This window comes from Athene noctua, chromosome 7 (assembly GCF_965140245.1).
Source record: "Athene noctua chromosome 7, bAthNoc1.hap1.1, whole genome shotgun sequence".
Classification (NCBI taxonomy): domain Eukaryota; kingdom Metazoa; phylum Chordata; class Aves; order Strigiformes; family Strigidae; genus Athene; species Athene noctua.
The window spans coordinates 29,674,102-29,701,712 of record NC_134043.1 but is presented as its reverse complement, the minus strand read 5'-3'; the positions used below and the strand labels follow the sequence as shown (position 1 = coordinate 29,701,712).

The 27,611-nt window shown below is 49.1% G+C and overlaps 1 protein-coding gene across 2 annotated transcripts; it reads right to left on the bottom strand.

Annotated features, from left to right (window-relative positions):
- On the bottom strand, positions 1-27,611 carry MLPH (melanophilin). Of its 2 annotated transcripts, XM_074910383.1 has the most exons (17): positions 26,884-27,037; positions 22,624-22,845; positions 22,265-22,401; positions 20,858-20,896; positions 19,660-19,754; positions 18,524-18,652; positions 16,884-17,079; positions 15,455-15,615; positions 10,864-10,947; positions 8,886-9,077; positions 5,742-5,936; positions 3,426-3,581; positions 3,236-3,328; positions 2,670-2,735; positions 2,462-2,519; positions 947-1,044; positions 1-560 (listed from the first exon to the last, which is right to left on the bottom strand). In XM_074910383.1, the coding sequence occupies exons 1-17, from the start codon at positions 26,991-26,993 to the stop codon at positions 534-536; spliced, it is 2,058 nt and encodes a 685-aa protein (XP_074766484.1). In that variant the 5' UTR covers positions 26,994-27,037; the 3' UTR covers positions 1-533. The 2 variants fall into 2 exon arrangements, with proteins under 2 accessions (XP_074766484.1, XP_074766485.1); XM_074910384.1 differs by lacking the exon at positions 5,742-5,936 and having other exon boundaries at positions 26,884-27,611.

The window sequence follows — 27,611 nt, the reverse complement described above, 5'->3', positions numbered from 1 at the left end:
TGCTGGGGTGCAAATCCCAGCCTGGGATGCCTGGGTCCCTGCTCTACCTGGGGTACCCCAAGGGCATCCTGTCCCTGCTGTTAGCAACTGTCCCCACTCAAGCACCAACCTGGGAGAGAGCAGGGACAGGAACTGACAGCTTTTGCCAGGGTGAGGGCTGTGCCACTGCCCCCAATGCCAAGCTGGATAGCCACGCTGATGTCCCGCACCCGCTGAGGAGGTTGCTCCTGCTCTGCACTCCCCGGGTCCCCTTTGTTGACCTGGTACCAAAGAGATGCCCAAAGCCAGGGTCTCATGCCTGCATTCTCCCATGAGCCCCTGGCCAAGTGTCTGCACCAAAATGCCTTGCTCCTCTCTCCTGCACCTTCTGGCAAGGCGTCCTGCCCATGGCCTCCAGCCTCCCTCCTGTACAGGGTTTCAGGGAGAGATGGGCATGGGAGAAGGAAGAGCAAGTGTTGGGGGAAGGCGGTGAGGCTTTGCGCTGAGGTCTTGTATCGTCAGTGAAATGCGGTGGCAGGAGGGTCTCCCTCTCCTCAGGACAGGTGAGTCATCACAGGCTTCTGCAAGACACCGAAGGGAGAAATTTTAGCTCACTGCCATGCCCACACCACCCCGAGCCACCCCAGGTGGAGGCCAGCATGCTCCTTGTCCCCTCCAGCTGTCGCCTCATGGAGCAAGGATCTGCCTCATCCCATGGGCCACGCATGCAGTGGGAATTCAAAGATGTACATCTTGTTTGGTCCCCCCACCCTGGGGCTTATGACATTCCAGACCTCAGAGGATGACGCCTGGGAGTGCCTGCCCTGGTGAGACCAGTGCTGAGAACTGGGGATCCATCAGCTTGAGGAGAGCATGGGGAGGGACAGGTCTGTCTGTGCAAGCCCAGGGAGGCAGGTCCCATGTGGAGCCCAGTTCAGCAACCCTTCTGGGTGATGTGGGTTCATACCGCAAAGAGCCTCTCCACTCTCCTGTTCTTCCCATTGGGGTTTCTCTGTGTCAGGGAGCCACGGTAAACAGAGTTGCGGTCAAAGGAGTCATCAAGACCTGCAGTGAAGGAAGAGAGATGGGCAGCAGGTCCTCATCCGCCTCACTAGAGATTTCCATTACCCACCAAGTGAAATGGGTTTTACTATCCCCTGTTTGCTATGGTTTTGGATGCATCACTGCTCTTCCCTCTTCAGGAGGGTGGTAGGAAATCCTTTTACAACAGGGAGGCAAAAGCCGCTGCTACTTGTGTTTCCAGAGTGCTGTATGAGCTGGGTCAGCCTGCCAGCATTCACCTGCAAAGACCTCTGCTCTGGAAACCTCCACAGAACAGCAAAAGCCCACCCTCTGAGGAGCTGTTGCTGCCCAAGCCTACGACACTCTGTTTGACCTACTGAGTCATCTCATCTTCTCTGCTCCTAACTTCTGCCACCTGCACCTTTGCAGGCCAACTTTGTAAGTCATTGACCTGCAGGGAGGGCAGTCAGAAGACCGAATCGGCCCATTGCCCAGCCCAGGCAGAGGGGATTAGGCTCATCTGGTGACATCTGTCTCATCTGCACATCCCTCTATCTCCTCACAGGGCTGACATGTACCCTGGGCTGCCTTTATCTGCCTGCCCTTTGCAGGAAGGAGGTAACTTCTCCTCAGCATGAGGAGAAGGGACTTTTTCACCGGCTAGCCTCAGCCTGGGAAATGGCACTGTTAATTGTCTGCATGCACAGGGGAAACACAATTCCTTCTCTGCATTAAATCATCTTTCTCCCCTTCCCTCCCTTCATCTTTCATTATCTGGAAGGAGAGCTACTCTTTCTGCCTTTAAGCTTATGAGGCAAGAGAGAAATAGAAAGGTCATTTCCTAATGGGTCTGGCTGATATCAGTCAGGATAAAACACTTCCAGTGATTGCCCCCTACCACACAAGCTGCTGTGCCAAGGTTCAGGTCACTGTCTACTTTAAAGCACTCCCAAGCTGTCATTTGTTATAGCTGGGCTTTGGAGGGCCTCTTGCCCCCCACCAGAGACCAGTGACTGAGGTAGGTGGGCAGCTGGGTCAAGGATACCTTCTACAAGATGACCAAGCAAGGAAGAAATTTCTATCAGAAGATATGATGGTTTTAGGGTGAGGCTTTGAGGTCTAATAGCCAACGAGATGCCACAAATGAAGTAACACAGATGTCTCCCTGGACTCTGGGGTGGCAGAAGCCCAGGCTGCGGAGAAAGTCTTGGTTCTTAGAGGACTGAGCTAACTCAGTCTGACCTCTGCTCTCCCATCACTGTCCCCAACCCTGCTAGTTGCCTCCTCCTTTCTAAGTTATCCACCACAGGTTTCCCCTGTGGTGGCCACGAGCACAGGGAAGGGGACCCCCAAAGGAGACACACAACTGGATGCAGAGAGACAGGACCAAGCGTCCCCCAAAGCCCAGCCCATCCACCTATATGTCCCCACCTCCCGCAGGCAGAGCCACGGTTCTTACCGGTGATTTCGAGGGGACTGTTGAATTTCCTCCTGAACCCCTGGGGTCTGGGCATGGCCTGCAAGAGAAGGGGAGAAGCCTGCTGTGGGCAAGGGGATGGAATGACAGAGGTCATCACTTTGAAAGCAACTCCCTAGAGACCCTGGTTGTTCCCAGGCTTAATGCCATGCCATGTGCACTAGCTGGCACAGATTAAACATATACTCACTTTGATGTCATCTGAAGACTCCCCTGGACTGTTGCTGGTGGGACTGAGAGAGTAGAGGCAGGCAGCCTGTGGGCAGAGGAAGGGCAGAGGTTTCTCTTGGGGTGCAGAGAAGGCAGAAAATTTGGTCTGCCTTTCTTTGCATTTTCACCTCTTTTGTTTAGCCTGGGCTGACCCTAAGGTGAGCAAAAGAGGGAGCGCACTCCACAGCAGCAACTCTGCCTGACAGATTGTGATTGTGAAAATCAGCATGGGGATGCAGGAGTTGAATCCAGGCTGTGTTGCATGCAGCAGCCCTGTGTGCCCTCCCTGCAGCCCCGGGAAGAACACCGGTCCCCAGATACAAAATCCTCCCTTGATGTACATAAGGAATCAGAGATGTCCCCCATCCTCAGTGAGACATCCACTCTCAGAGCCTTGGGGCAGAGTACCAGGCAGCAGGGAGGGAGCTGGGCACAGCTCAGTAAGCCAGGCAGCCCTTCACAGCGCCCAGGGGCAGCAGAACAACCTGGGGGAGCACATACACCTCAGGGCTGGGACCTCTGATACCCACCATCCTCCATGCTCACCTGCTCGCTTGGCTTCTTCCTTGCCTTTTCCAATGACTTCACTGTCAGCCCTGCAGCGGACAGAGCCGCAATTCGAGATTCGATGTCCGATATCTTTAGGGGGAGGCAAAAAACACAGATGGAGGACCCATCACAGGCTTCATTTGCCTTCACTGGCTGGGAAAAGCAGCTCTCAGAGCCAAGCACTCACCTCGCTCTCTGCCTGCTGCACCTGAGCGGCTGCCGAGGCCACTTTGTCCTCCAGCTCTGACAGTTCTGAATCAGTAGTGCCGCTGTGCTGAGCCCCCTCTTCAAGCTCCTTCAGGGTTTTCTCAAGCCGGTAGGTCTTCCCAGCAGTCAGGTACAGCTGAAATAAAAGTAAAATAAAAACCACCCCACATTGGAGAATTAACCTCCTTGGAGTCCTGCTCTCCTGGTGTGACCACAGCCCCAGACGCAACAGCTCCTGCCACTGTTTTACAACTGCCTCTTGCCTTGCAGCACAGACAGTACCAGTCAGCTCTGGCAGGGCTTTTAATCTAATTTCCTCCCTTCCTCAGGCTTTTTGAGAGCAATTACCAACCTTGTGAAGTGGCAAAAGGCTCAATGGGAACACAGGAAGGACCAAAACCCAGTGACCTACTTGAGAAGCATCAGTATCTTTATGCTGTGTGCTCAGAGGGGAGGCAGGTACCTGCAAACAAGCGCAGGCTGCCATGTCCTGTGGTGGCAGCAAGCTGGGAAGGAGACAGACTGACTTTCCAAATCTGCTCAGTCTTTTTAAGGGTGTCTGTACTGCTGGGTGGCCTGGGAGTAGGGTAAGGATTTGGGAGTTTGGCCCTAGGCTGTTAACCAACCAGACCCCTGTAAAAGGCAGCTTTGGACACACAGGAACTGCTCTGGACACCCAGGAATGATCCCAGCCAAGAGCCCCAGCAAACATGGGTGTAAAAGCTGCCCAGTGCAGCAGTGGGGCCAACATGGGAGTGCTGACCTGGGATGCACGGTGGCTATAGGAAACAGCATGCCACCTTTGCTGTCTAGACAAGCAGGATAAAAGGACCTATCCAAATAAAACCACTGATTTTACTGTCACTTGCCTCCCTCCTGGGCTACTACAAGGATGAAGTCCAAGCATGTTAGTATGTTGGTATGCAATCAGACAGGCTGTGGCCACTGTTTTCATGACTGATCCCAAAATCTTGGTAGTGCTAATGCAATTCCTGCTCCTCCAGCCCTCTCTGGTTTTCCTGGGCTGGGTATTGCACACAATTGCCTGGCATGAGCCCACTGAATGCACTGAAGTACCGAGCATCCACCCAAATCACAGCAACACACCCCACACTCGGGTTCAAACTCAGGCCATAACAGATTGCAAATACTTGAGGGTGCTATCCGTGAAGCTGCTCAACTTGTGAGTCACAAGGATACAATTTATTCTTGGGCCATCAAACTCTTCTAGCGCCCTCAGAGACAGGTGGCATCCCTTGGAGACCAGAGCGGTGAGCCAGCTGTGACTCAGCCAGGGCTCCGGAGGGAACGGCAGGATGAGCACACACCTCCTAGGGCCATCATCTACCCACTGCCTTGCCCCTGCCCCGCTGCTGACGGCAGCAGCACTAAGCCCAAAGTTCACAACCTTCCCAGCCCTATCCCCTCTTCTGGGAGACAGGGAACCTCAAAACCTTTATGGAGCCACCTCTCTTCCCCTGGGATGCTGCATTTGGCCAGAAACCAGAAAGGTGGTGCAGCTTCTGAGCACATTCTGTTTCAGCAGCTCCCTGCTTTATGTATAAGCTTTCCCCCGTGTGGGACAAGACATGGAGTGTTCTATAAAACCCTGCTCCCCGTTGCAGGATGTTTCTGACAGCGAAACCCAACCACCCAGATGGAGATGTGTTTCTTCTCCCCATTTGTGAGCTGTTTCTTTGGAGCTTGGTAAATGGCACAAATTTCCCATGGGGAATCGATTCAGCTGGGTTTACAGTAGCTAAAAAAATTGTCGGTGCTTCACAGTGCCACACAAACCTAGCAGGGGATTATGCTCTAGTTGCAAACTTGTCACCTGCAGGAGCCCATCAGCCCCAGGCACAAGTCAGCCTTAGTGAACAGATAGGTTGTACTATCCTTGTTCCTAAAAGCCTTGATGAAACAGCACTGAGGAGGAACCAAAGAGAAGCGGGACAAAAGTTTGTGCTGCAGCTGAAGCACAGGACTGCCGAAGTCCAGCAAAGCAATGCTACAGCAAGGTGGGGACCACACTCATCCTCTCTTCCTGGCACTCGCCCAGGATAAACCAAGATAAGTGAAGCCACAAGGCAGAGCATGTGCACTTGCTGTTGTGCCATCTCCCTCATAAGACAGCCCTGGCCACTGTCACACAAGACCAGACTCTTTAGTCCCTCTGTGGTGCCCACCCTTTTAATGCTAACCAACTCACTAACAAGAAATTGAGGGGGGGGGTTTCCTCTGTATTCCCACCCCCCTGATGCCCTCCTTGCTTGCAGAAAGCTCTCGTGAACCTTACGTTTTCTTCAAGCTCACGGTATGCTTCGGCCACCTCTTTCCCATCTCCCAGGCTGGGAAGCTGCCCCGTGGGGAGGGCACAGCCGCCATTGCACTGACTCTCTCCATGCAACGACTCACACACTGCTTTCTCCGTGGCGTTTATGGCTCTCAGTACTTTGGCCGTGATTTCACTCAAAGCCTGAGCCGACGACCTCTGCAAACGCCCGGCACAGCCAAAGCGGAGGGTGGGAGGGGGAAAAGAATAAGGACATTATTTTAACGTCGCATACAAAACAGTGCAAGTCGGGGGTGAAAGGGGCATCAGACCTTCAGGAGCTGTAGAAAGATGGAGAAGCGATAATTAAAGGGCTTACGCTGTTCCTGAAGGGCTCTCCACTGGAGACGAATGTGTGGCTAAAGCAGAGCTTTGATCTCAGACTGTGCTTTCTGGAGGATGTCTGTGACAAAAGAAGTCATCTCAAAAGGCTTGGAAAAGAGGTTATCAAGGTATGTGTTGCTCACTGGAAGCAGTGCCACCGGAGCTGACAGCAGCAGCACCTGGACACCTGAAGGCCCCTCAGTTACTCAGTAGTTAAGATCTAATTACAGCATATTGCTTTACACTTCAGCAGGCCTGAGCATGGATGTGAATAACACATTAAGTTTGTGGCAAAAGGGAAAAAAAAAATCACCATAAAATTATCGTATTGCCACACTACCAGAACTTGGGACTAATGTCCTCTCTTCTCACCCCAAGGAGCACTGACAGCAATAACGCTCATAAGTGTTGCCTTTTGCTTGATAAGCCACTAAGCACATGTAAAAATAGACTGAAGAAACTCATCATCTCTCTCTCAACTGATAATTCCCTAGAAACCAAGGAGATGGGGGTGATATATGCACTGGTGACAAACAGTTGTGTTTACAACTGCATGTATTTCCAGGTGAGCCACCCTGCAGAGAACCAGCTAACTCAGTCCAGGTGATATTTTTATCATTTTATGGTGCCTTCATGGTACAGCAGAGTTTTTTCACATTTTCCATTAGGAGCATCTGCTTTCATCTCAGTGTTCCCCAGTTAGAAGACTTCTGCCTGACTGGAGAGGAGACTGGCATAAAACCAAACTCAGAATCATACAAAATCCAAGCCTGGATCTGGTGTAAGGAAAGTTGCTGTTAAAATATTCATACTCACACTGACATAGCCTTTAACCAAGGCTGGCCCAGCTACATCACTGAAGGCATTTCTAACTCCATATTTCACGAAGGTACTTGAGTGTTATCACAAAGTCAAAAGCTGAATCTTGTTTCACTTCTCAAGATTTGGTTCTGTTTAAGCTGTTGCAACCCAGCTGGGTCTCTCTTTGCTTAGGAGCTGCCATATAGCTCCTGTGTTACCTTCCTGCACGACCCCACTGAGAGACAACAACTGAACCTGTATCCTCCCTGCTTCATAGCTGGGTTTTGGTCAAAGAAAGTAGCAAGTCTGGAGAATCTGGGCTTCATTTTATGAAAATGAAGATGCTTACATTGATACCCTACTAACATCTCCTGATTCCTGAGCACAGATCAGAGGATGAGCCTCCGTCTGCTGCAGATGAGCAGCTCACACAAGAATTAAGTTACCTTGGCTTGGTGAGTTATCACTTATTCTCTGTGCTACAATTAATTGGAAATGGTTACTAAGAAGATGCATGTTATTCAGCTGATGAGTGGTAGTGAAGTCCAGCTGCAGCAACTATCTAAAAGCAGCTTTTAGGAAAAAGGAGGCAGTAAAGGAGGCTTTCAGTAAGGATGCAGCGCACTGCTGACCCAGTGTCGGTAAGAGCACAGCAAACGATATCCAAAACCATGAAGGAAGCCATCCTGGGAACAGTCACTTGCTCTAACCCTGAGATTTTATGTAGAACCATTCAGAGAGTTATACCTGAGACAGACTCACTAAATGCACCACATGGGTACATGCAACCACACTCTCCAAGCCCAACAGCAGCCAGGTTTTGCCTTGCAAGGCTGAGGAACAAAAGCACATTGACAAGAGGCCTCATGGCACCATAAAAGTCTCCACAACCTCAGATGGAAGGAGCTTTGCAGGAGAGGAGGGAAGCATGGCCCTGCTTGCTTCCTTTGCTGCGCTTGCTGCAACGGGTGTGTCAGAGCAAATGTACACGTACCCCATCCACGGCCAAGGCAGAAAGGAGGGGATGAACAAAGAAGCCGTTAAAGACCCAACAAGGAACACTGACCTCTCCATTTTGTGCTAATGGACCATCTCGGGAGGCTCTGCACAACTGGAGAGACACAAGATCTCCCTTTCTTTGTGAGTTCTCAGTGCTGTCACCCAGCCCTACTGCCTGTGAGGGAGATGTGGCCCAGCACCTCTGTCTGCTCTCACTCTTCAACCAGGGAAGCAATTCTCCCACAAACAAATGCCTCTCCAGCCCTGGCACGGGGATACATGGGGGAAAAATAGATCTCCAAAATGTAGCCAGCAGGCAGGGGGAAAAATCAGAGCTGTGCTGAGCCATGGGGGTGAGGGACCCACTGAGGTGATGAGAACAGGGCTGCACAGATGCTGTGATCCCTTCTCCTCTCCATGACCCATGTCCCCATGGATCACCCACCACTGAGTAGGGGACAGGAGCCAGCACAATGCTCTAAGTACAGGAGATACTGACCCAGCAGAGTAGAAGTGGGATTTTGGGGCTCAGGAGCACTGACAGGTCTGGAAGAGACATTTCAGGCTGTAGCAGGTGCCTGACAAAGGCTGCCAGTACTAAATCATCATTGAACTCTTCTCCCACCCAGGACTCTTCTCCATAATGACATCCAGATCCTGAGGCAACTCTTCTAAATAGACGTGGAGGTTGTGTACCTCTCCATGACAGGCAGTATCCTGTAAGACTTCTAAGAGACTTTACTTTTGACTCTCGGATGAGATTGGGAGAGCCTATAAGGAGAAAGGCCCAGATCCAACACCCTGGGATTTCCCTATCCCTTAACTCTGTTAAAGCAAGCAGCTAAGTCAGACACACCACAGCCTTGGGAGGCATTGAGGTGGGACACAAAGGGTTGCGTTATCATGGTGTAAGCCATAAACCACCAAGAGCAGAAGAAACCACAGATGGAGCCTAGAACAGTATGGAGCCTAGACAGATATTACCTTTCGAGCATCTATGGCCATTTCATCACTGGAGGAATTAATCTCTGGTTTCTTTGCTCTCTTCTTTTCTTCATGCTCCTCTTCTTCAGAAGAGACTTCTTTGTCACTGATGTTGCTGGCTAACTCCTCCAGCTTCCTCTTCAACTCCTCTTCCTCAGCATCGGGATCAAGTTGGGACTCTGGGGCTGGAGACTGAAGGAGCAGAAGAAGGGAGCTGTGTAAGAGACTCCTGTGGTGGACAACGGGGCATGCCCAGGTCCAGACACACCAGGACTGGCCAGTAGAGGAGCTCGAGGAGGACTTTGCAATGGGGACTTTGAGCCCCCTCTCCACACTAATTTTCACAAGGGGCAGTCAGACAACCCAAGCGAGCCACAGAGCCCAGCAAGCTGCTCTCCAGCTCCACACTGAGGAACACAGACCCTTGATTTAAAGAATCTACACTCCCATTCCACAACACCCCCCGCCCCCACCCCCCCGCCCTGAACTTGCTTGGTTTTCCCTGTGGAAAATTGCCTTGTTGCCCCCTTAAAAACGTGTGCATGGGGGATTTGGGGGCAAAAGTCAGCACATTTTCATTAGGAAACATGGCGTGGCTGGTAGCTCTGAGGGCAGAGATCACAGCAATGCAAAGACATGATCCACTAAGGTGAAGGAAGCAACTACGTGAACTACTTCTCCCCAAAGTCGCCTTTGGAGCCTCTAGGTAACCTTACTTGCAATGAGAAAACATGCAGCAAATTTTCCTGTAGGATAGATGGCATATTTTCAGTCGGCCCTATTATTAGGTGCAATTCATGGTACCTGGAAAAGATTCCTATTAAACTCCCAGGCACTGGAAAGTATCTCTAAAAGTTACTGAACTAGTTGTCCCTTGCATTAAGATGGGAATACAATTATCTGTGCCATACCTGGTGGTTTTTTGTCTAAGCTGTTATTAATGACCTTGAACAATGGCGTCCACAGCAGGCTATCTTTCTCCCAGGCAACCTATTCCCGTGTTCTGTTATACTTTCTGCTAGAAAGCTTCACTTAATAGTTAACATCAACCTGTCCCGCAGCAGTTTATACCTGCTGCCTCTACTCTGATCTGCCCTACACAGGGGAATAAAGCATGGCAACCTGCAAATGTGCACATCTCCTACTCCCTTGGTCAGATTTACTGACAGAAACATTGAATGATTACAAACATGGCCATGCTCATTGCAAATTTTAGAAAAAAGAAGAAATTGCATAGTTTCATCTATGCCTAGGGGACTTCGCTGTAATTATCACTGTCTGTTCTACCGAGCCATCAGCTGTCAGAGCAGCTCACGGTGATGGGTTCACACAAAGGAGAAGAAGAGTACACAGTCTAAAATTAGAAGCCCCAAATCAATGTTAAGCGACATAAGTATTCACAGATTCTACATTATTGCCCAGCTTTAACTTAATTTAGCTGTTTTCTTGCAGGCTTGATGGCATGGTAAGACAAGGGCAACTCAGAAGAGATACAGAAATCCTCCTTAACTCAGATCTCCTATTCACAATAACCAGGTGATTTCCTCCGATGTACTAATTGAGCCTCCCATGGTTTCAAATGAGCTGTCACAGCTCTGCGGATGTACTGACACCTTCTTAATGGTGCTCCTGAACTTAGCTTTTCATAGAGTATCAACCTGAACCCCAATTTTCCTTGTGCAGAAGGAGCAAGGAGGGCACTAGTTTGCATGGGGGCCTAAATGCCACAGGTTAAATTAGCTTCTGTTTCTGTGCTGCCATGCAGTGTTTTCTAAGGCACTTCATTACCTGTAACTAGAAAAGAGCTTCCAAGCCCAATACAGAGGATTAAAATCAAACAGCCTGAGTCATTTTGTCTATGTGGATTTTTCCCTGCAATGCTGGTTGTTTCAGAGAAGCCCCTCCAATGACAAGGGGAAGGGACCAGCACAGCCCATGCTCTCTCCCTTCAGAGAGTGCCCTGGCTTGGCCCAGTTACCTCGTCAGAGTGCACCAGGATTTTTTCCTCCAAGCGGTTCAGCATGCGTTCAATTGCAGACATGCGCTTGTTGAGCTCATGAATCTAGAGGAAAGGAAAGAGAGAGAGAAAAGGGGTAGAAAACAGACCAGCCACCGCTGCCAGGACAGTGAGAAAACAGTGCAACCAGCAGAAGAAAGCAAGCAGCAAGAAACCGTCACCATGGGCTGAGTTAAAAGACATTAAAAAAATAATGTCTTCTAAAAATGGCCCTGGATATGTCAATGAGCTCCAGGAGATGCATAGCCTTTCCTCAAATCTGGAAAACTAAAAGCGATGCTGAGTACCCAGCACATCACAATTTCCACCAAAGTATTGGTAGCTTTGATGCAGTGAACATAAATTCACATCACCAGCCCTGTTGTGTCCCTTGTCCAGACAAAAGCATCAGGCTGTAACAAAGCCATCTACCTTGCCATCATTTGCATGCTGCTCCAAATTCAAGTCAATATCAATTTTCACTTCCTACAAACACATTTTTCAAACGGCTACTACCCCACCACCCCCCTGCCAGTACAGTGCTGGAAAGGAAGAGGAAAGAAGGTAAGAATTTGTCATGAAAAATTCCAGATAGAAAAACTAAAACTGGAAGCTTTTCCCAACACACTTCAAAATATTCTGATTTCTCCATGTACGGATTTACCAAGATGCTTGCCCCTCTTTTCTCCCTCACCCTTCCAATTAAAAAAAAGGGACATGAAGAGAATAGTAGAGAAGAGGAAGATACACAAAATCCTGAAAATCAAAGAGAAGCTACTTTCTATGCTCAAGAGCCAAGGTGAACTTTGGTGGCTACATCATTGAAAACTTTAAAGGAAGCTTTTCCCCCCTCTTTTTAGAAACTGAAGTTTCGCTGTCTTTAAAAGAAAAAGTCTTTCTCCTTTGATCCAAACAAATAAAGCAGAAATGATGAGAAATATTGCCCCGTTTTGTAACACTACCTCCCACATCACTGCTGTTCTGAGTGGCTGCCTCCCATTCAAAGGGGAACGAGCAGCAAATGCAGTAAGTAAATGCAGTAACAAAGAGATGCGAGGGCTTGGCTTTGTTTTTATAACATTTCCATCCTTTCACTTAGTTTTTGTGCTTGCTAGTGTTTGATTAATTAGATCCTCACAACAGCTTGGAGAGATTGCATCTGCTTAAGGGATGATGAATATAAAAACCTGACACTCTGAACAACAGAGTGCTATAATTACCATCCCAAACTGAATGCGTCTTTAAGCAGCATTAAATGCACAGGCAGGAAGCAATCCAATCCACCTCTAAGTGGTTTCTCAGTACTGTTTAAGGCCTGACTCTTGCATGGCTCTCAGTGACAATGAGAAGTCTGTGATGGGCAATCAGCTTCAGGGGAAGAGAAGGTGATGAAGAGCACCGGCACTAGTCTGTCTCCATAACGCAGAGGTTGGGAGAGGTCAGAGCATAATGCACGGTCTGCTGTTGATGGTCTACAAGGATAGGAGCTGAAGAGCTTGCTTTCATTCTCCTTCCTGAGCAGGGCTGGTTTTAATGCATGGTGCTCACCCCACCAGGGTGCATCCCCACCAGTGCCCGCACCACCCCACACTGCTCTCTGCATGATGAAGGCTGGCAAGTGGGTGCTCTGTATTAAAACATTCAAAGTGAAGAAACTTAAAACACGGCCCAGAAAGAGGACATCAGTTAGGGCAAACTATCACTTGCTGCTGGGGAGGGAAGTCATGTTAATCTAGCCTCTAGTTTCTCAAATACCTGAGACATCTAACGGAAACTATGCAAAGAAGACAAGCCACATAGCATCAAAATTTTGGGAATCCACCCTTGAGGTAGAGCAGAATGGCTTTTGGGGAGAAACGTGGCAAACTGGTGCCATTCCTCATGGCTTGGTTCTGTTCCTGCCTGGCTTTTAAAGACCTAAATGCAAAGATCTGCACAGTTACCAATTCAGGGCTTCTTTTCATGTCTCATCGGGTTTAATAGGTTTTTAAAATTATTTTGTTTGTTTGTTCTTTTGTTTTTAATTTTGTTCTAGCACCTTCAGGTCCTGGAGTCACAGGGCTAGGGAACAGCCTCTGCTTTTGTTACTGGAAAAGTTAAGTTGCTTGTGTTTGCAACTGAACTTGCACCTAAGGCACTTTTAGGAAAGAGGGTTTTTGTCTGTGGGGTCAAAGCAATGCAGGACAAAGAGCTGAGCTCTCCACCTCTTGAAATGTTCAGATGCCAGCAAGGTGTCTACCAGAAAAACATTGCTTTTGAAGCCAGGCTATGGGATTCAATATGGGGTTAATGGGAATTAACAAACATGCTTCTGGAGCCTACATCATCTTGAAACACCAAAGGCCACAGCCTCTGAGAAGTGTAGCACCAGGGTGGCCAGTTGTACTCAGCCATCATTGCTGTCCCTCTGGGATGTCCCATCAGGGCTGGGATACCCGAGAAGCCCTGATGATGGCTGCATGACGTACCCTGGAAAGGCCTGTAAGCAACTCAAGAGGCAGCACTTCATGGCTCAGGAGAAATGCAGCCTGCTGCCTGCTGCCTGCTGTCCCAAATCCCTCCTGGCCTGTCTCTGCCCTTCTGCCAGCCTCAGCCCCTCCATCTCATCCAATCTCAGGACAAGGGGATGCACATCATCCTCTTCTGAACCTCTTCCAGCTCTGCCAGTACAGCAGAGCTGGCTAGCACCAAAACCTGGATGTTGTCTTCCTTATTTTTTGGGCTTGTACCTGGCCTCTGCTGGGCCAATGGTAACAGCAGTGCACGTGTACATCATTCTGAAGTTAATGGTCCAGCACAGAGCCAGGTCTCTTCCTGTTGGGCAAGGAGAAGGCTTGGTGGGAGGATGGTTGCTAGCTGTAAACACATCAGCAGCACAAAGGGCAGGAAGGATGAAGAGCTATTTAAGCTAATGAACAATGTTGTCATAAGAGCAAATGGGGTTAAATTGGGAGTGAGAAGATGTCTTGTAACCATTAGAGTGACAAGGCTCCACAGCAGCCTTCGTACTGGTGTGATGGAGCAAACTACAAAGCATGCCGGACCACCCTGAAGCTAGAGCTTGCCCAGCTCATGGAGGAAGTCATCTGAAGTGTTGGCAGGAATTTGGCCCCATTTCCCCACTGCAAAGCACGGTGCACATTTCATGCCTAACGTACCGTGGCCTCATTAAGGACATCCAGTCCACGGTTCTTCCATTTACTGCTGACTGAAAAAGGAGTAGCATTTTCTAATTAAAACACGTGCCAAGAGAAGTAAAAGGCAAAGGAAAAGTTTCCCTACACAGGCACATGAAATGTAGTGCTGAAGGATGGTTGTGGTTGCAGATCCCCCCACTGATTATCCAAAGCAAGGTCCAGGACATGCAAAATTACCAGCTGTGAGCAGATACTGGCAGCCAGCTCTCCCCATGTATCTGTAGCCAAACATCGCCCTGCATTTTACTGCTCAAGAGGTCTGAGGGATGCTTTATCACTCTCACCACCTACCATTAGCAAAGATGGCATCAGGAACCACAGGTCCTTGCTTGACAATTGAAACACAAGCTTGCAGCCTTTGTGACACCCTTCTCTAGACTGTTCCCCCTATTATCAACATTCAGGAGAGATACATGACAGGTTGTCCTGACCCAGCCCTACCAGGGCAGGAACACTACACACTGCAAAGTAAGAAAAAGATCTTGATGCTTATTAAACATCCCTCTCCAAACCTCTGTCTGATCATAAAGCACTGGTGCATTCAATTGAAGAAAGCCTTTTGGGGGACACAGGAAACCACAGGTAACTTGCAGATTAATAAGGATGAGCTGGAAAATTAACAACAATGAAGACAGGCTTGTTACTGCAACAGCAGCATGGGCAGAATGAAGCATCAACCAGTGCCTGATTTTTCTCTTTGCTGTGACTGCAAAAGTGGAAGGACTTGAAGGAGAACCTGGGAGAAGAAGCACAGAGCTCCAGCGCACTTCTGCATCATCCTAAAAGGTCACAGAAATGTCTATTCTCCCTCATCTTAATGAATGAAGGAGCCTTAAATGCACCTTCCCAGGTGGCAGTCCTGCTCCCATTTCACGACCACTTTGGCAGGTCCCTCAAAACACGGAGGGCAGGACATGGCCGAGGCATTCATCTTGCTGCTGCCACATAAGCGTGACATGACACCTAAATGAGCCATCTCCTAGGTCACCCCACAGGCCCACTGTATCGCTCTGGCAATGCAAAGTGGCTACACCCCCAGCTTCTTCAGTTCCTGAGCTGAAGAGGAGGGATCTCAAGTTAAGAGAGATCTGGGGCCCACTCTGCTCCCTCTTGGACCTGCACATGGGAAGCATGATCACCAAACTGCCCCTGCGCAGAAGGGGCAGTGGTTGTGCAGATACCTAGGGCACACTAGATTTCTGCTTGTGCTCCACATCCATCCTGGCTGGGAGACTACTGTGGTTGCACCCTAGTTTGCCATCACTGCTTCTCTTTTCTGAACCATCCTGCACCTCGCACATAACAAGCACTGTTTGTGGCAAGAGAGGCTTGGCTGCAAACTTGGTCTCGCAAGAAGTTCGACAGCTGTTTGGTACCTGATTCCCAGAGTGGCTGATGTTTTCCTGGGAGGAGGATTTGTTCCGGCGTTTTGTGTGATGGGGCGGGTAGGCAGGGAACTGGGCTCCCTTCACATCCTCATCAGAAGTGTCCATATCTGCAGAGTAGCGGGAATGGGGCTGCTCACTCCAGGGGCTGCCTTTGGGGAAAGCACAAAGGTACAAGAGATTCACACCCTTAAATTCCTTCCTGGACATTGGCCCCATCCTTAAGACAAGCAAATAATGGGACACTTCTCCAGATCATGCTTTCTATCCTTTGGCAGGAGATGGTTCTGCAAGAGAGACCAAGGTTAAGGATGGCTACACTGGACCAGGCTGCAGCTCCATTCACGGTGGCCACACAGCACCTAGCTCAGCACAGTCCCACACAGCACTGCTGAGACAGAGCATCATCCTTGCTCTCTCATGCCCCAAACAGGCAGGCCCCTCACCAAAAACTGCTATGGCCTTCCAAATTTTGTTGGAGCCCAGGTCTGGACACTGCATGTCCACATGCTAGCTCAGTCTGGAGAGGGACCAGTCCAGGATGGAGCATTTAAAAGAGTGGAAAGTCTCCTTTTTAAAGGAGAATTTCAAATGAAACAAAAACAATGAGAGAAAAATGGAATTAACAAGCCAGAGGGTCCTGCTGCTGTGTCACTCCAGCAGGGTTCAGAGTGGGAATTTAAACAGCACACAGTAAGGTTTACCCAGGATTTCCTAGTGCCCTGAAAATACAACCAAGCAGTTAGAGACCCAGAGGATATATTTTACAGCTGCATGTGCACAAGCCAGTATCCAACTCTACTGGCTCTGCTATCAAAGCAGGAGAAACAGTAGTAGTAAAAGGCAAATTCTGCACCATCATTTACTAGGGTATTTATAGACTCATGAAACCACAGATTCTGTAGCCTGCCACTGCACCCTGACCAGCTACAAGGCTGCCACTTAGCAACCCCCAGAACTTGCCTCCAGTTTTGTCCAGTCTTACTCCAGTCCAAGTCCCCTTAAAACTCAAAACTTTCTGCACCCACAACATCCTCTGGCAAAGAGTTGAACTCATCTACTGCTGCCTGCAGGAGGAAACACATCCCGTTGTTTCTAGTAGTGTCCATTTGATTGTATCTAGTTTCTATGGTGGACAAGACTGGTAGGTATGAAAGGGATGGACACCTTAAGCACAGCCCCTTTGGCTTTGAGAAATTAGTTTGCTGGGAACAAGACCAGCCCATTACAGCTAAATAACTTCATTTGATCCTTTCATGAGAAAAATCGCTTTTGCAGATGCGTATTTTGTCTTGACCCTCAAGCCTTTTAGTGGCCTTGAAGTTGCTAAAACAAATTAAAGACATTTTCATTTTGGTCCAAGTCTTGCAGCCACTTTTCTTCAAAAGGATACGAGAGAAGCCTGGGCAGAGACATTTACCAGGTTTTGCATTTCTTTCCAGGCTTCTTCTCCGTGAATTGACAGTGAGCCGAACCTCTGTGCTGAAGTGCTGCTCCGGAGGGCTCACGCCCCGTCCCTGTTCCTTCAAGATGTGGTGGAAAACCAGATCAGCATCTGTGATCCTGGACTCCTTCTGGGAGGTATCTTCGGCTGAGCTGGGGAAATCTGGGAAGGACTGAGAGATAAGGATTGCTGCTGAGCAGCTGCCTGTGAAGACTCCTTGCCTCTCCTGACCTTTGCTAACAGCTCCTAGCTTTACCCTCCAATACGTGCATGGATTGACCTTTTATAATGCCAATTCCTAATAATCCAGTTTAAAGACTTCTTTACCTTGCTGATGAACCCTTAGCAATACTTCTCATCGCTGCCAGGGGGCACTGTTAATTTTTACAAGGATTAGTCAAGAGTCCCTTCAGCTAGGTGGAAAAAAGCTCTGTTTTTTTAAAACACTATGCCCCTTAGTCAAACAATAGCCACCTTCTGCCCCTCAGATAATCTGTAACTGATAAATCTGATTCAGATGATCTCGACAAAGGCCATCCCTCCCTAGACTCATGATGAATTCTGCTGCAGAAAGACAGGCTTACATAAAGAAATAAGGAATCTACTTGTTTGCTCCAGATTCTTGTCAATTTATGTGGAATTGTGCAGATTGGTCTTTTTAAAGCCTTTGTTACACATCTCGGCCCATACTACTTCCACCCAGGAGTAGAGTTTAAAGCATCACAGTATCATTAGAAGGAAGAAGGAGATGTTTAGTGTTTTAAAAGTGAAATTTCAACAGGAAAGGCAAACAGGAGCAGCCCAAAGAGCTTGATTTGAAGCATCTTAGGCTGGAAGACCTTTTGCCACATCTAGGGGAGCCCCGTCTGTGTTCCTCCCCAGAGCCGGAAGGTGGGCATGGCTAACCCCCAGCTCTTGGTGGGATCATGGGATGCAGCTCACTGCAGTTGCTCCTGCTGGAGCTGTCCATGAGTCCTGCTCCTGGTCAGGAGCTCCTGACACTAAGACACATATAGTGTCCTATATAGAAAAAAACAGTTCATGCAGTTTTTGCTCTGCCCATGTTTTCCCCTCTGACCAACGGGAGCCCCCATCCTGCAGGTGCCATCACTGCAATCAAGCTGGCTCTGTGGGATTCTTCTCAATCTCACAAAGGCTTTGTGCCCCATGATGCTGCCAGCCAACTACATCCCCAGTGCCACCACATGGCAAAACCAGCCTCAAACTGATGGGATGATGGGAGAAGAATCTGGTTTCATTTCATCCCTTGCCTATTGAGCTTCCAAAAGCTCGCCGGAAACTATGGCCTTGGGACAACACAAGAAAACCATTGTCTGCAAAAGCAAAGAAATATGCAGGGAGAAGCCCAGAGAACCTCTTGCTATCTCATCTTACCACTCATTCTTGCTTCAGTCAGATGTCCTGCTCCTGACTCAGCCTGAGGCAAAGGGCTTCAGATGGAAGAAGAGAGCAAGCGGGGCTATGGGGAACAAGGATTGGCACCATAGCCTCTCAACACCAGGTGAAGGAGGTTATGATAGCTGAAGGGTGAGGTAGCAGAGGTAGCAAGGAGGAAGAATAAGAGAAGAAAGGAACCCCCAGCACTCTCCCAGTACCTGGAAAACATCCGGGCTGCTGGCTGCTGGAGAGAGCTGCACAGACTGACGGCGAGACTGAGCAGAGTACTCCGAGTCCAGTTCAAAATCAAAGGGATGGACAGACAGCAGGCGCTTTGTCTTGCGCATCTTAGTCAGTGTAGAAGTGCAAGAAAGGAAAATTCAGCATAAAACACTGTTGACCTTGAAGAAAGGGGGAGGGAAGGCCCTTGTCTCCTTAGTTTGCCTGAGTTTGCACAGGCCAAAGCAAGTCTTTTTGCAGAGAAAATTTGGGTCTAACGCCCTGCTTGCAGGGAGCCAGGTACACAGGGCAGCGTGTGCTTACGATGGAGTCAAGGAAAAGTGGGTTCTGATTTCCACAGTCTCTGGCTCAGGACTGTGGCCGTGTGCAGGCAGTGGGAAGCTCTCTACTGGTTTATAAAGGAACTATGGGAAAGCTGAGTCAGGTTTCAGCTCAGAGAGAGATCTAGCTTTTGAGTCTTGAAGCATCTCCCCATCTTCAGAGAAAGGATGCTGTGGCCAGATCTCCCTGGATATTTGGGAGGTCATCAGCTGCTTTGGGGCAGGAGCATCTTAGACATGCCTCTAAGATTTCAGAAGCAGATCAAAATTAAGTATGAAGTGTGTGAAATGCAGCACATACCCGTAGCCACAGGCTGAGATGCTATGTGTGTAACAGCGTGTATGTAACTGTACCAGCATTTCAAACACACCAGCAGATTTCACACATGTTGCAGGGACAAATACACTTCCCATCAGGCTTCTTAATCTGTACACATAGTCCCAGAAAGACCCAGGAGATAACTTGATATATTCATGAACCCAGCTGTGCTTTGCTACTCTACCAGGTATCTCTTCTAATAAGAAAGGTGGGTTCTCATTATGTGGGTAGGAGGTGGGACTTTTATATTAATTGGGGACAAGCTTAGTGTCAAGAGTGGGTCTTTCTTCCAGAGGATTTTACTGACTTGGTTGTTTCTACACAAACTGGGAGAGGGGCTTATCTCAGAGAAGGAAAACAGAGAGAATGGCCCAGTTTTGAACATGGCATAGAAAACCATCACCACCACCACCCAAGGCAGGCCAGCAGCAGTTCGGGGCACAGAGTGAGGCAGAAGGGGCCCTGAAACTCTTACTCTGCTGTAGCACTCTGCTTCAGCACCACAAAGGACATCGTCTTCATCATCGCTGTCTTCCCCAATGTCAACACTGGTGAGGCGCTGGCATTCACCTGGAGGGGCGATAATGGCACACCGTGTATGGGCAGCTCCTGCACCCTGCTCCTGGGGGAGGCAAGTCCTCACTGTGGTGGTCACAGCAATGCACCCGTAGATGAGGCCATGATTCTTATATGAGGTGAAAACGTCCAGATTAGAAATACATCTGAAAATCTTCTTTCTTTTTAAATTTTTGGCATACTACACCATGGTCAGTAGGTTGCACAAGTAAAGGGAAGGGGACAAAGGTTGGGAAAGGGATTGGAACATCTTAAGATAGCCCCAGTGCTGCAGCTGTCATGCAGTGCCCACAGTCTGAGGTCTGAAGGGTAGAAACTCTTTGGGCTGCAGTTCCCAGGCAGCACTGCAGATACCCGCTCTTAGCATTTGATCTTTCAAAGGTTTGGCTGGCCTGTCATTACTTCTCCTTCCAGCTGTGAACCATCACAGATGTGGAAGTGACCACCGCAGGAAGGTGAAGGGCACCTGTACCACAGGGAACACTCCGAGGTCCACCCGGGTGACTCCAATGTTTGAAGGCACTACAGCTCAGCCCAACATGGCTCTGCTTCTGCTGTTCCTGGTTCCCATCAGGCAGCTCTGCTATTTATCAGTGATCCATTCCTTTCTGAGTCCCCATTTCTGTACCAGATCACTGCCAAGCCCAGCAGTACATTTGGAACAAATGCCAGACCAAGTCCAAAGACGAGGTAGGCAAAATGCTCTTTCCTATATCAAATGCCAAGGTGCAGTGAATCTTTCCTGCAAGGTCTTCTAAGGAACACAACCTGAAGTCCCAAATTCGGTGTGTTCTTTAAGAGTATGGACAGTTTTATGATGTAGGTGCCTTGAGGTGATGAGTAGTTGCAAGCTTCAAGTTTGGCATGTAACTAAAAGCCCTGTTATATCTGAGTCTACCCTTGGAGACCCCAGGTGTACTGCACTGCAAAAGATGAGCATTACAGTTCACCTCTACCACAGTGGAGGGATGTCCTCCATGGTCCAGCCACATCAAACCGTGCTGGCGTGCCCATAGCCAGAGTGTGTGAAGAGAAAAAGATGTTGGAAACCTCTCTTGAACTGCAAGCCACATGCTACAATTATCTTTTTTACTTACTGTTAATGTCTGGCAGGCTGTAAACTCTCTCATGAAGACCTAAATGAAAAGAAAAATGGTGGGAAAAATAAATAAGCACATTTTCTCCAGTACCTCACAGCGAACAAGCCTCAGAGCTATGGTTAACTGGAGTTCTCTAGCCATCACAAGGCACAGTCATCAAAAAGGCGAGAACAAAACAGGCACTTGGAGACAAGACTTGACTTTTAAAAGCCAAAGAGCTAATTGCCACCACTTCTACAGTTCTGATGCAACATGTCTGGGAGTGCAGCAACAGGGGAAGACACAGCCAACAGCAAGAGGGCCATGCAAAATGCAATGGTCTCACATCATTCTGCTGTACCTCCTGCAACCAGAGACATGTCCCAGCAGGAGATTCCTTCTTGCTCAAGGGTCAAGCCAATTCACTGGTGTTAATGAAGTAATAACAACAAAATAATCTCTTTCTGAAAAAGACATCTGAATCTCAATTTAAGGAAGCCTAAAGCACTGATATCCTTGCACTTGGTTTTATTTCCTCTCGGATTTTGCTTTCTGTGTGGTCTGATGCACAGACTGAATGCTGCATAAATTGTCTCTCAGTCCATTAATTTTATATTCAATGACACAACCCTCCATCCTCTTTCTGATATTTCTTCCATGTCTGGATAAAAGAATGACTGGACTAGTTGAATCAGCTCATGTCTATGGTATTCGTGCGAACTTTTCTGTGACTCCTCAAGATGGGAATAAAATCCACATTGGTTTTCAAGGGCAATAGGCAAAGCAGTACAGGAGCTGTATGAATGGCAGCTAGCAGCTACCCAGTAAACAATACTGCATTAACAACAGCTTTCACCCTATGTTTATGCACTGTTGGACCAATATCAGAAATACTGAAGATCCATAAAGCTCTGAAGAAATGGTGACAAGTAACTCACTAATTTTGATACAGTTTTGTCAGTGTCAGAGCATCATCATATTGGCTTTAAAAATCATTAGATCATGGGAAAAAAATGAGTGCTGGCTTTATCCAGCCAGCTGGATGTTTTGGACCTGCAGGTTAAACTTGGGTTAATTTCACAAGCTCTCCCTTGTGATGAAAAGAGCTAAAAGAAAGAAAAACTAGAGATGCAACTCTTACTGCAGGACATGAGACTTAAAACTCTGCACAAGATATTCTCAAATCTGTGTTAAAAACATAAACCTTAACATAGGGGAAAAAAATCCATCAAGAACATCTGCTCTGGTGCTCTCAGTATGAACTCCCAACTCTGAACCTCTGCTTCCTCCCCAAGATGTTCTGAACGGTCTCGAAACAACGTGGAACTCAGAGCAGCACCAAAGCTGATGTTTCTCCCTTGGTGCATTCCAACACAGTGCTGCACAGACACCCCATGCAGGAGAAACCTCAGCTCTCCTCCTCACCAAGAAATGTGGACTTCACCCCCTGCCCCGGCTGCAGCCTGCCGTAGAGGGACTGTAGCACTTTGGCGCTTCCAAACCTCTTGAAACGGGATCGCACGTGTTCGTAGTACCACTCCAGGGAACCGATCTTCACGATCCTGCCCAAAAAGAGTGTGCACATACAGGTGAGCCAGTCCAGCCACGCTCACGGTGACCAGACCCTTACCCAGAAACTGCCTCTTCACAGAAACACAGCCTGTTTTCTAACTGGCGTAACTGGTTTCTAACCAGCATAAAGGGATGCTGAGTTTGGGCAACTGTTTTTGTGTCTCAGCCCCAGGGCTCGCCTTGCCCCTGGCTCTCCATGGCGGGAGCGGTACCTGGAGAGGCGGCAGGGATCGCAGACCCAGCCTTGCTCCTTCTTGTTGTAGCGGCTGCAGTTCTTGCAGATGAAGAAGCGGCAGTCCAGGCACTGCCGCTTGCTGTTCAGCAGGAACTTGAAGGGCTGGAGGCAGTGGACGCAGTGGGTTTCGTTGAGGTGGGACTGATTTGTCAGAAACTCTCTCTTGCTGCTCTCCTGGTCGATCTTGCATTTCAGGTCCCTGCAGAAAACATCCCAAAGCACAGGAATTTGTTTTTGTTAGCATTTCACTGCAAACTCTCATGTGGCAAACCCCCATCATGCTTCAGTCATTTGAGGAATGATTTTCCAGGGAACATCCCGAGTTCCGCAGCTTGTGGAAACAGCTGTAGGGCAAATCTAATCAACAACATATCACAAGTTAAATAAGCTGAGCTGAGCAAAGAGGAAGGCTTCAGATTCAGGGCAGGTTACTATACATTAGGATCTACTGCTGTTAAATTTAAGATTAGCTTTGGTTGTGCCAAAACCTGTCCCATTTGCTTCTTGACAATAAATCCCAGGAACCTCAGCAGAGCGACTCTTCTCAAAAATCTCTGCCTGCATCTCAATTCAACACGATCTTTGAGTCCAAAGTCCAGCTGAGAATTAAAAGCTTTCTGGAATTCTTGGGTGAAAAAAAAAAAAAAAAAGCAATCTGAGATCAGAAAGTGTTAAAAGGGACTTAAATCTAGTCCTTCAGTGCTCAATTCAGTGGAGACTTTTATTAAGGACAGAAGTGGTGGGCAACAAGGTTCTGGCTGTTCAGAGGACAGCAGCAGGAGATGCTCACAACAGTCCTGTGAAAGCCTGGCCAACATGAGTGCTTTCCAAGAGCACCTTCTCCTGGCAGTCCATCACTACAGGCTTGCTTCACCATCCAGACCTGGCTGCTAGAGCAGGTCCCCATGCAAGAAGGTGTGAGGCTGAATCCCCAGTGGCAGCCAGGGCCAGCTAAAATGCCTGCTGAGCTGGTGGGGGCCCACTGTGCTACCCAAAGGCTTTCTGTTTGTTCCCAACACCACATACTACCTCAGGTATGTTTGTCTTTGGGGCTATGGCTGAGAGGCAATGTTTGACTTGTAGGGAAGGTCCTAGAAGGTTGTTTTCTGTCTAGGCAGGGTAAGGAAGCTGCATTTTCCAGAGCAGAAGTCAGCCTGGGCAAAAACCCTCAAGCTGTCAGGTCTGGAGGCTGCTTCAGGAGCACAGTGTGGACCACAGGGATTCTGGTGATGCTCCCAGTGCCCCCCAGCTGCCTGGGAGACAGGCTGACGCCCCAGGTGACCACAGCAGAAGCCTTGCTGGCGTGGCAGTGCAGTGCCAGGCCGTCCACAGGAAGGAACAGTGATGTGGCTGATGGTGGGAACGACATGAATGTAAATCAAGCTAATCTCTGTGTAACCAAATCAGTTTGCACATTAGGGATCAGCTCTTGTTTTTTTTTTTCCGGAAGAGACTTTTCTAGCCAGTACACTGGGCTGTGTTCACTGTAAACACAGGATAGATAACAACTTGCATTATCCAAGGATTTGGGACATGTAAAACTCAGTTTAAAGACTGAACCGGGTACCTACTTTTTGTATTCAGCTATTCACTGTCCTAACAGCATTTCAAAAAACCTAGTGCAAATGTTCAGTGGTAGATTTCTATGTGGCTACTGAAAACAACCCCCCAGATAGAAAACCCTTGGGTTGGGCTCAGTGCTCCTTTTCCACTCCTGGGCTAAGGCTGTTTTCAACAGGATCTGATCTTTCACTGGACTGCTTTTTCTGGTTCCCAAAGACCGGTCGGATGCCTTCACCTCCCTCTCCCACCAGACCTGCCGAAGAAAGGACAAGTCTCAGCCAAACCAGTTTAAAACCCGCAGGAACTGCACGCGTCTTGTCTCCTCTTGCTGGCACAGGCCAGCCCCTTCCCTGCTCTGCTTGCAGCAGAATAAATCAGCGGTGGTGGGATGCCAGACTTCAGTGGGGTTGGTCCAGCTGAGCTCCAGGAGAGATGCAGGCAGCCATCCCCCCAAAACAGAGCTGCTGGCAGAGATGTTTATGGAAGGAAGCAGGGAGAGCCCCACAAAGTGGCCATTATTTTATTTCTCGGGCAAAGCATTACCCTCGCATGGTTGTGCAGTTTCTGGCCAGCTGAAGCCTTTGTCTGTTGTTGGTGAATAGCTTCAGCCAAAAAGAAAATGAAGAGAAGCAGCAGAAAGGGAAGAAAAAGTCCAAGCTGAGGGGGGGGGGGGGGGGGGGGGGGGGGGAAGGGGAACAACCATTTCTTCAAGGCTTGCAGGTTGAGACAAGCCTAATGAATTAGAAAAGCAAATTAATAGAAAATCAAATGGGGATGGTCAGAGCACAGGGTGCAAGGGCGAATGGCTGCAGGGTATCACATAATGTCACATCATGTCCCAGCTTGTTAACAGGCAGAAAATGTTCACATGTGTCCAGCATGGAGGAGTGTGGCAAACTTTCCCAGACTGGTGGTCTGGTTTATGCCAGGTATTACAGAAATACCTGATGTATGGCCTTAGCTGAGTCTGTGGAGAGAGGCAACCAAGCCTTGGACCAGGTAATACGCTCTACCCTTGAGACTCGGGCAGTGCCAGGCACTGCTGGCTTAACACCAGCCCTCCTTGGGACAGGATTAAACAACAAAAGGAATAAAAAGCCATGACTGATGGGACAGAGGGAACACTGCTTCAGAGAAGAGGCAGGAGCCGGGTAGAAGCATCCTGAGACCTTCCCTCTATCTTACACTTCTCAAACCATGGCACTCAATTTGGGAGGTTCCTGGGCATCACAGTGGGCCCAGATAAGCCAGTCTGGCACCAAGGTCAAGTAGGTAAGGAATTCACCTCGCCCATTTCTTTGCTGCAGGGCACAGCAATGTCGGTCCCCACCTCCTTCCTCTAGGCACAGCTCTGATCCATCACAAGGGAAACATTCATCCTTTCCAGGGTGATAATTTTTAAAATATCCTTGTCTGATCTTGGTCCTGCAGAGCTACCAGCAGAGGAAAGCAGTAGATTATGATACTGAATTATCTCTGCCTCCTACACAGGCTGGGTTTTCTTAGGTAAAAAAACAATCAGGAGGTTCAAAAATATATAAGTGAGAGCTTCTCCTGGCTAATAGTGTAAATGGAGAATCCCACACAGCCTTGTGTGGAAACCCATGACAGCAAGCTTTTAGGGGATGCTTCAACAGCTCAGATGCAGATAGCCCAGGTGAAGAAGGATGACTCTCACCCCTCACCTTTCCCTTTGGATCTGACAGGGGAACCAATGAGCTCCTGGCCCCAGGCACCAGTGTGCCTTCGGCACCAGCCGTGGCTCACAAAATTCAGAGCTAGAGGGGTGCAGGGGCTCAGCAGGCTTGCAGCACTGCCCAAACCCGGCCTGGGAATGCAGGCCATCCTGTTGGGATAATAATGAGAACTTGGCCAGACCCTCAACAGGGCCGCTGTAGCTTCTTGAAATAAAGCTATGAAATTATTAAGCTCAACACCCAACCTAGTTAACAAACAACGCCTAAACCACCACAATTTCTCATGCTCAAAATTTAACCTAATCTGTCTGAACATTTTTAAAACAGTACTTTTGTCAAATGCCCTGCTTATAAGAACTTAGAAGATACATCCATTTGCTGCTCAATCTTTTCCCTATGTGTGACCCCCTAAAACTTTCCCAGGATGTCATGGACCCCTGTAGAGCATATTTAAGGCTACTACAGTAGGTTTACCACTGCTCTCAGTTATTTTTCCAGGATTCTTCAGGAGTCTGTGGACTTCCAGGGCCCCCTGAATCACTGAATACCCCTTCTGTCCTACAGACATGAGAACCATCACATGAAACAAGAGCAAGGGAGCCAGATTCCATCCTGTGCTCCAAGGTAAGGTTTCCCTGTGAGAGCCTCGCTAGCGTCAAGCCCCACAAAGTCATTTCCTAGGTGGAGGCCAGATATTTGTCCCCACAGACCACTGTAGTGACACTGATCTGCGTCACCACTGATAGCATGGTGCCAGTTTGCACCTTTGCAGCCTGAATGCATCACCTTGCCACTGATAACATAATCTATTAACTACTGGGTTTGATTTTAACAGCCAGGTCCCAGCTGCTCCTCCTTGCCCACAGTCTCACCATGTTGCTTTATTCCTGCAACCCATATCTGCAGCAGAAGAAACAGGGACCTGCAACTACAGCTTCCTTGCACCCAGCCTCGCAGACCACCGGGCAGATACTCACTCCAGCCGTTCCTCCTCTTTCTTCCGCAGATCAAAGTCACGTTGAATGACTTCCCAAACGTGCTTGGCCTCTTCATCGGTTAGTTTGGAGAGGTCCAGCTTCCTCCCCATCTTGTCCCGGCGAGTCGGACGCGGTCCCGTTACTCGCTAGCCCGAGCGCTCGCTCTCCCGCAGCTTGGGATGCTGGTGAAGGGGGAAGAGCTCAGCCCCACCTCCGTGGCTGCCCATATAAACGGGCAGAGGCAGAGCAGTGGGCAGGCCAGCCGTTCCTGGCAGCACCCCAGCCGATCTGCCGGGTGAGCCTGCCGGTGGAGACGGGTGGCGAGCAGGACTGGCGCGGTGCCTATCGGCTGCGGGGACTCCCCGTCACCCGGGCGGGCAGCCCTGCCTTCCCCCGGGGTCCTGCCCAGAGCTGCAGGCGGCTCCAGACCTCGTCCGCCTGGCTGGAGTTGAAGGAGATGTTTACTTTCAGCAGAGCTGCCTGCTTTATGCAGGATGTGCGAATCAAATGAAACCTTCAAACACCTCCCCGGGGAAGGCAAGCCACGGGGTTTGGGAGGGGGCTGAGCATCCCCAAGGGGACCTGTGCCTGCACACCTGGGGGACTGGCTCCATCCTCACCACAACCCTCTGCTCCCCTACTGCTCACTCCCCGGCTCCTTCTTCCGTGTCTCCTTAGACCATTTCCCCCCCCAACCGGTCAACAGCTTTGTAAGGAAAAATCCAGAG

Excerpts from the sequence above, each read along its gene's own strand:
- MLPH (XM_074910383.1), bottom strand. The coding sequence starts at position 26,993 with ATGGGGAGGAAGCTGGACCTCTCCAAACTAACCGATGAAGAGGCCAAG. Across the intron at positions 9,078-10,863 it reads TCCTGGTGCACTCTGACGAG|TCTCCAGCCCCAGAGTCCCA; the intron begins GTAACTGGGCCA and ends CTGCTCCTTCAG. Across the intron at positions 2,520-2,669 it reads AGTCTTCAGATGACATCAAA|GCCATGCCCAGACCCCAGGG; the intron begins GTGAGTATATGT and ends CTTCTCTTGCAG.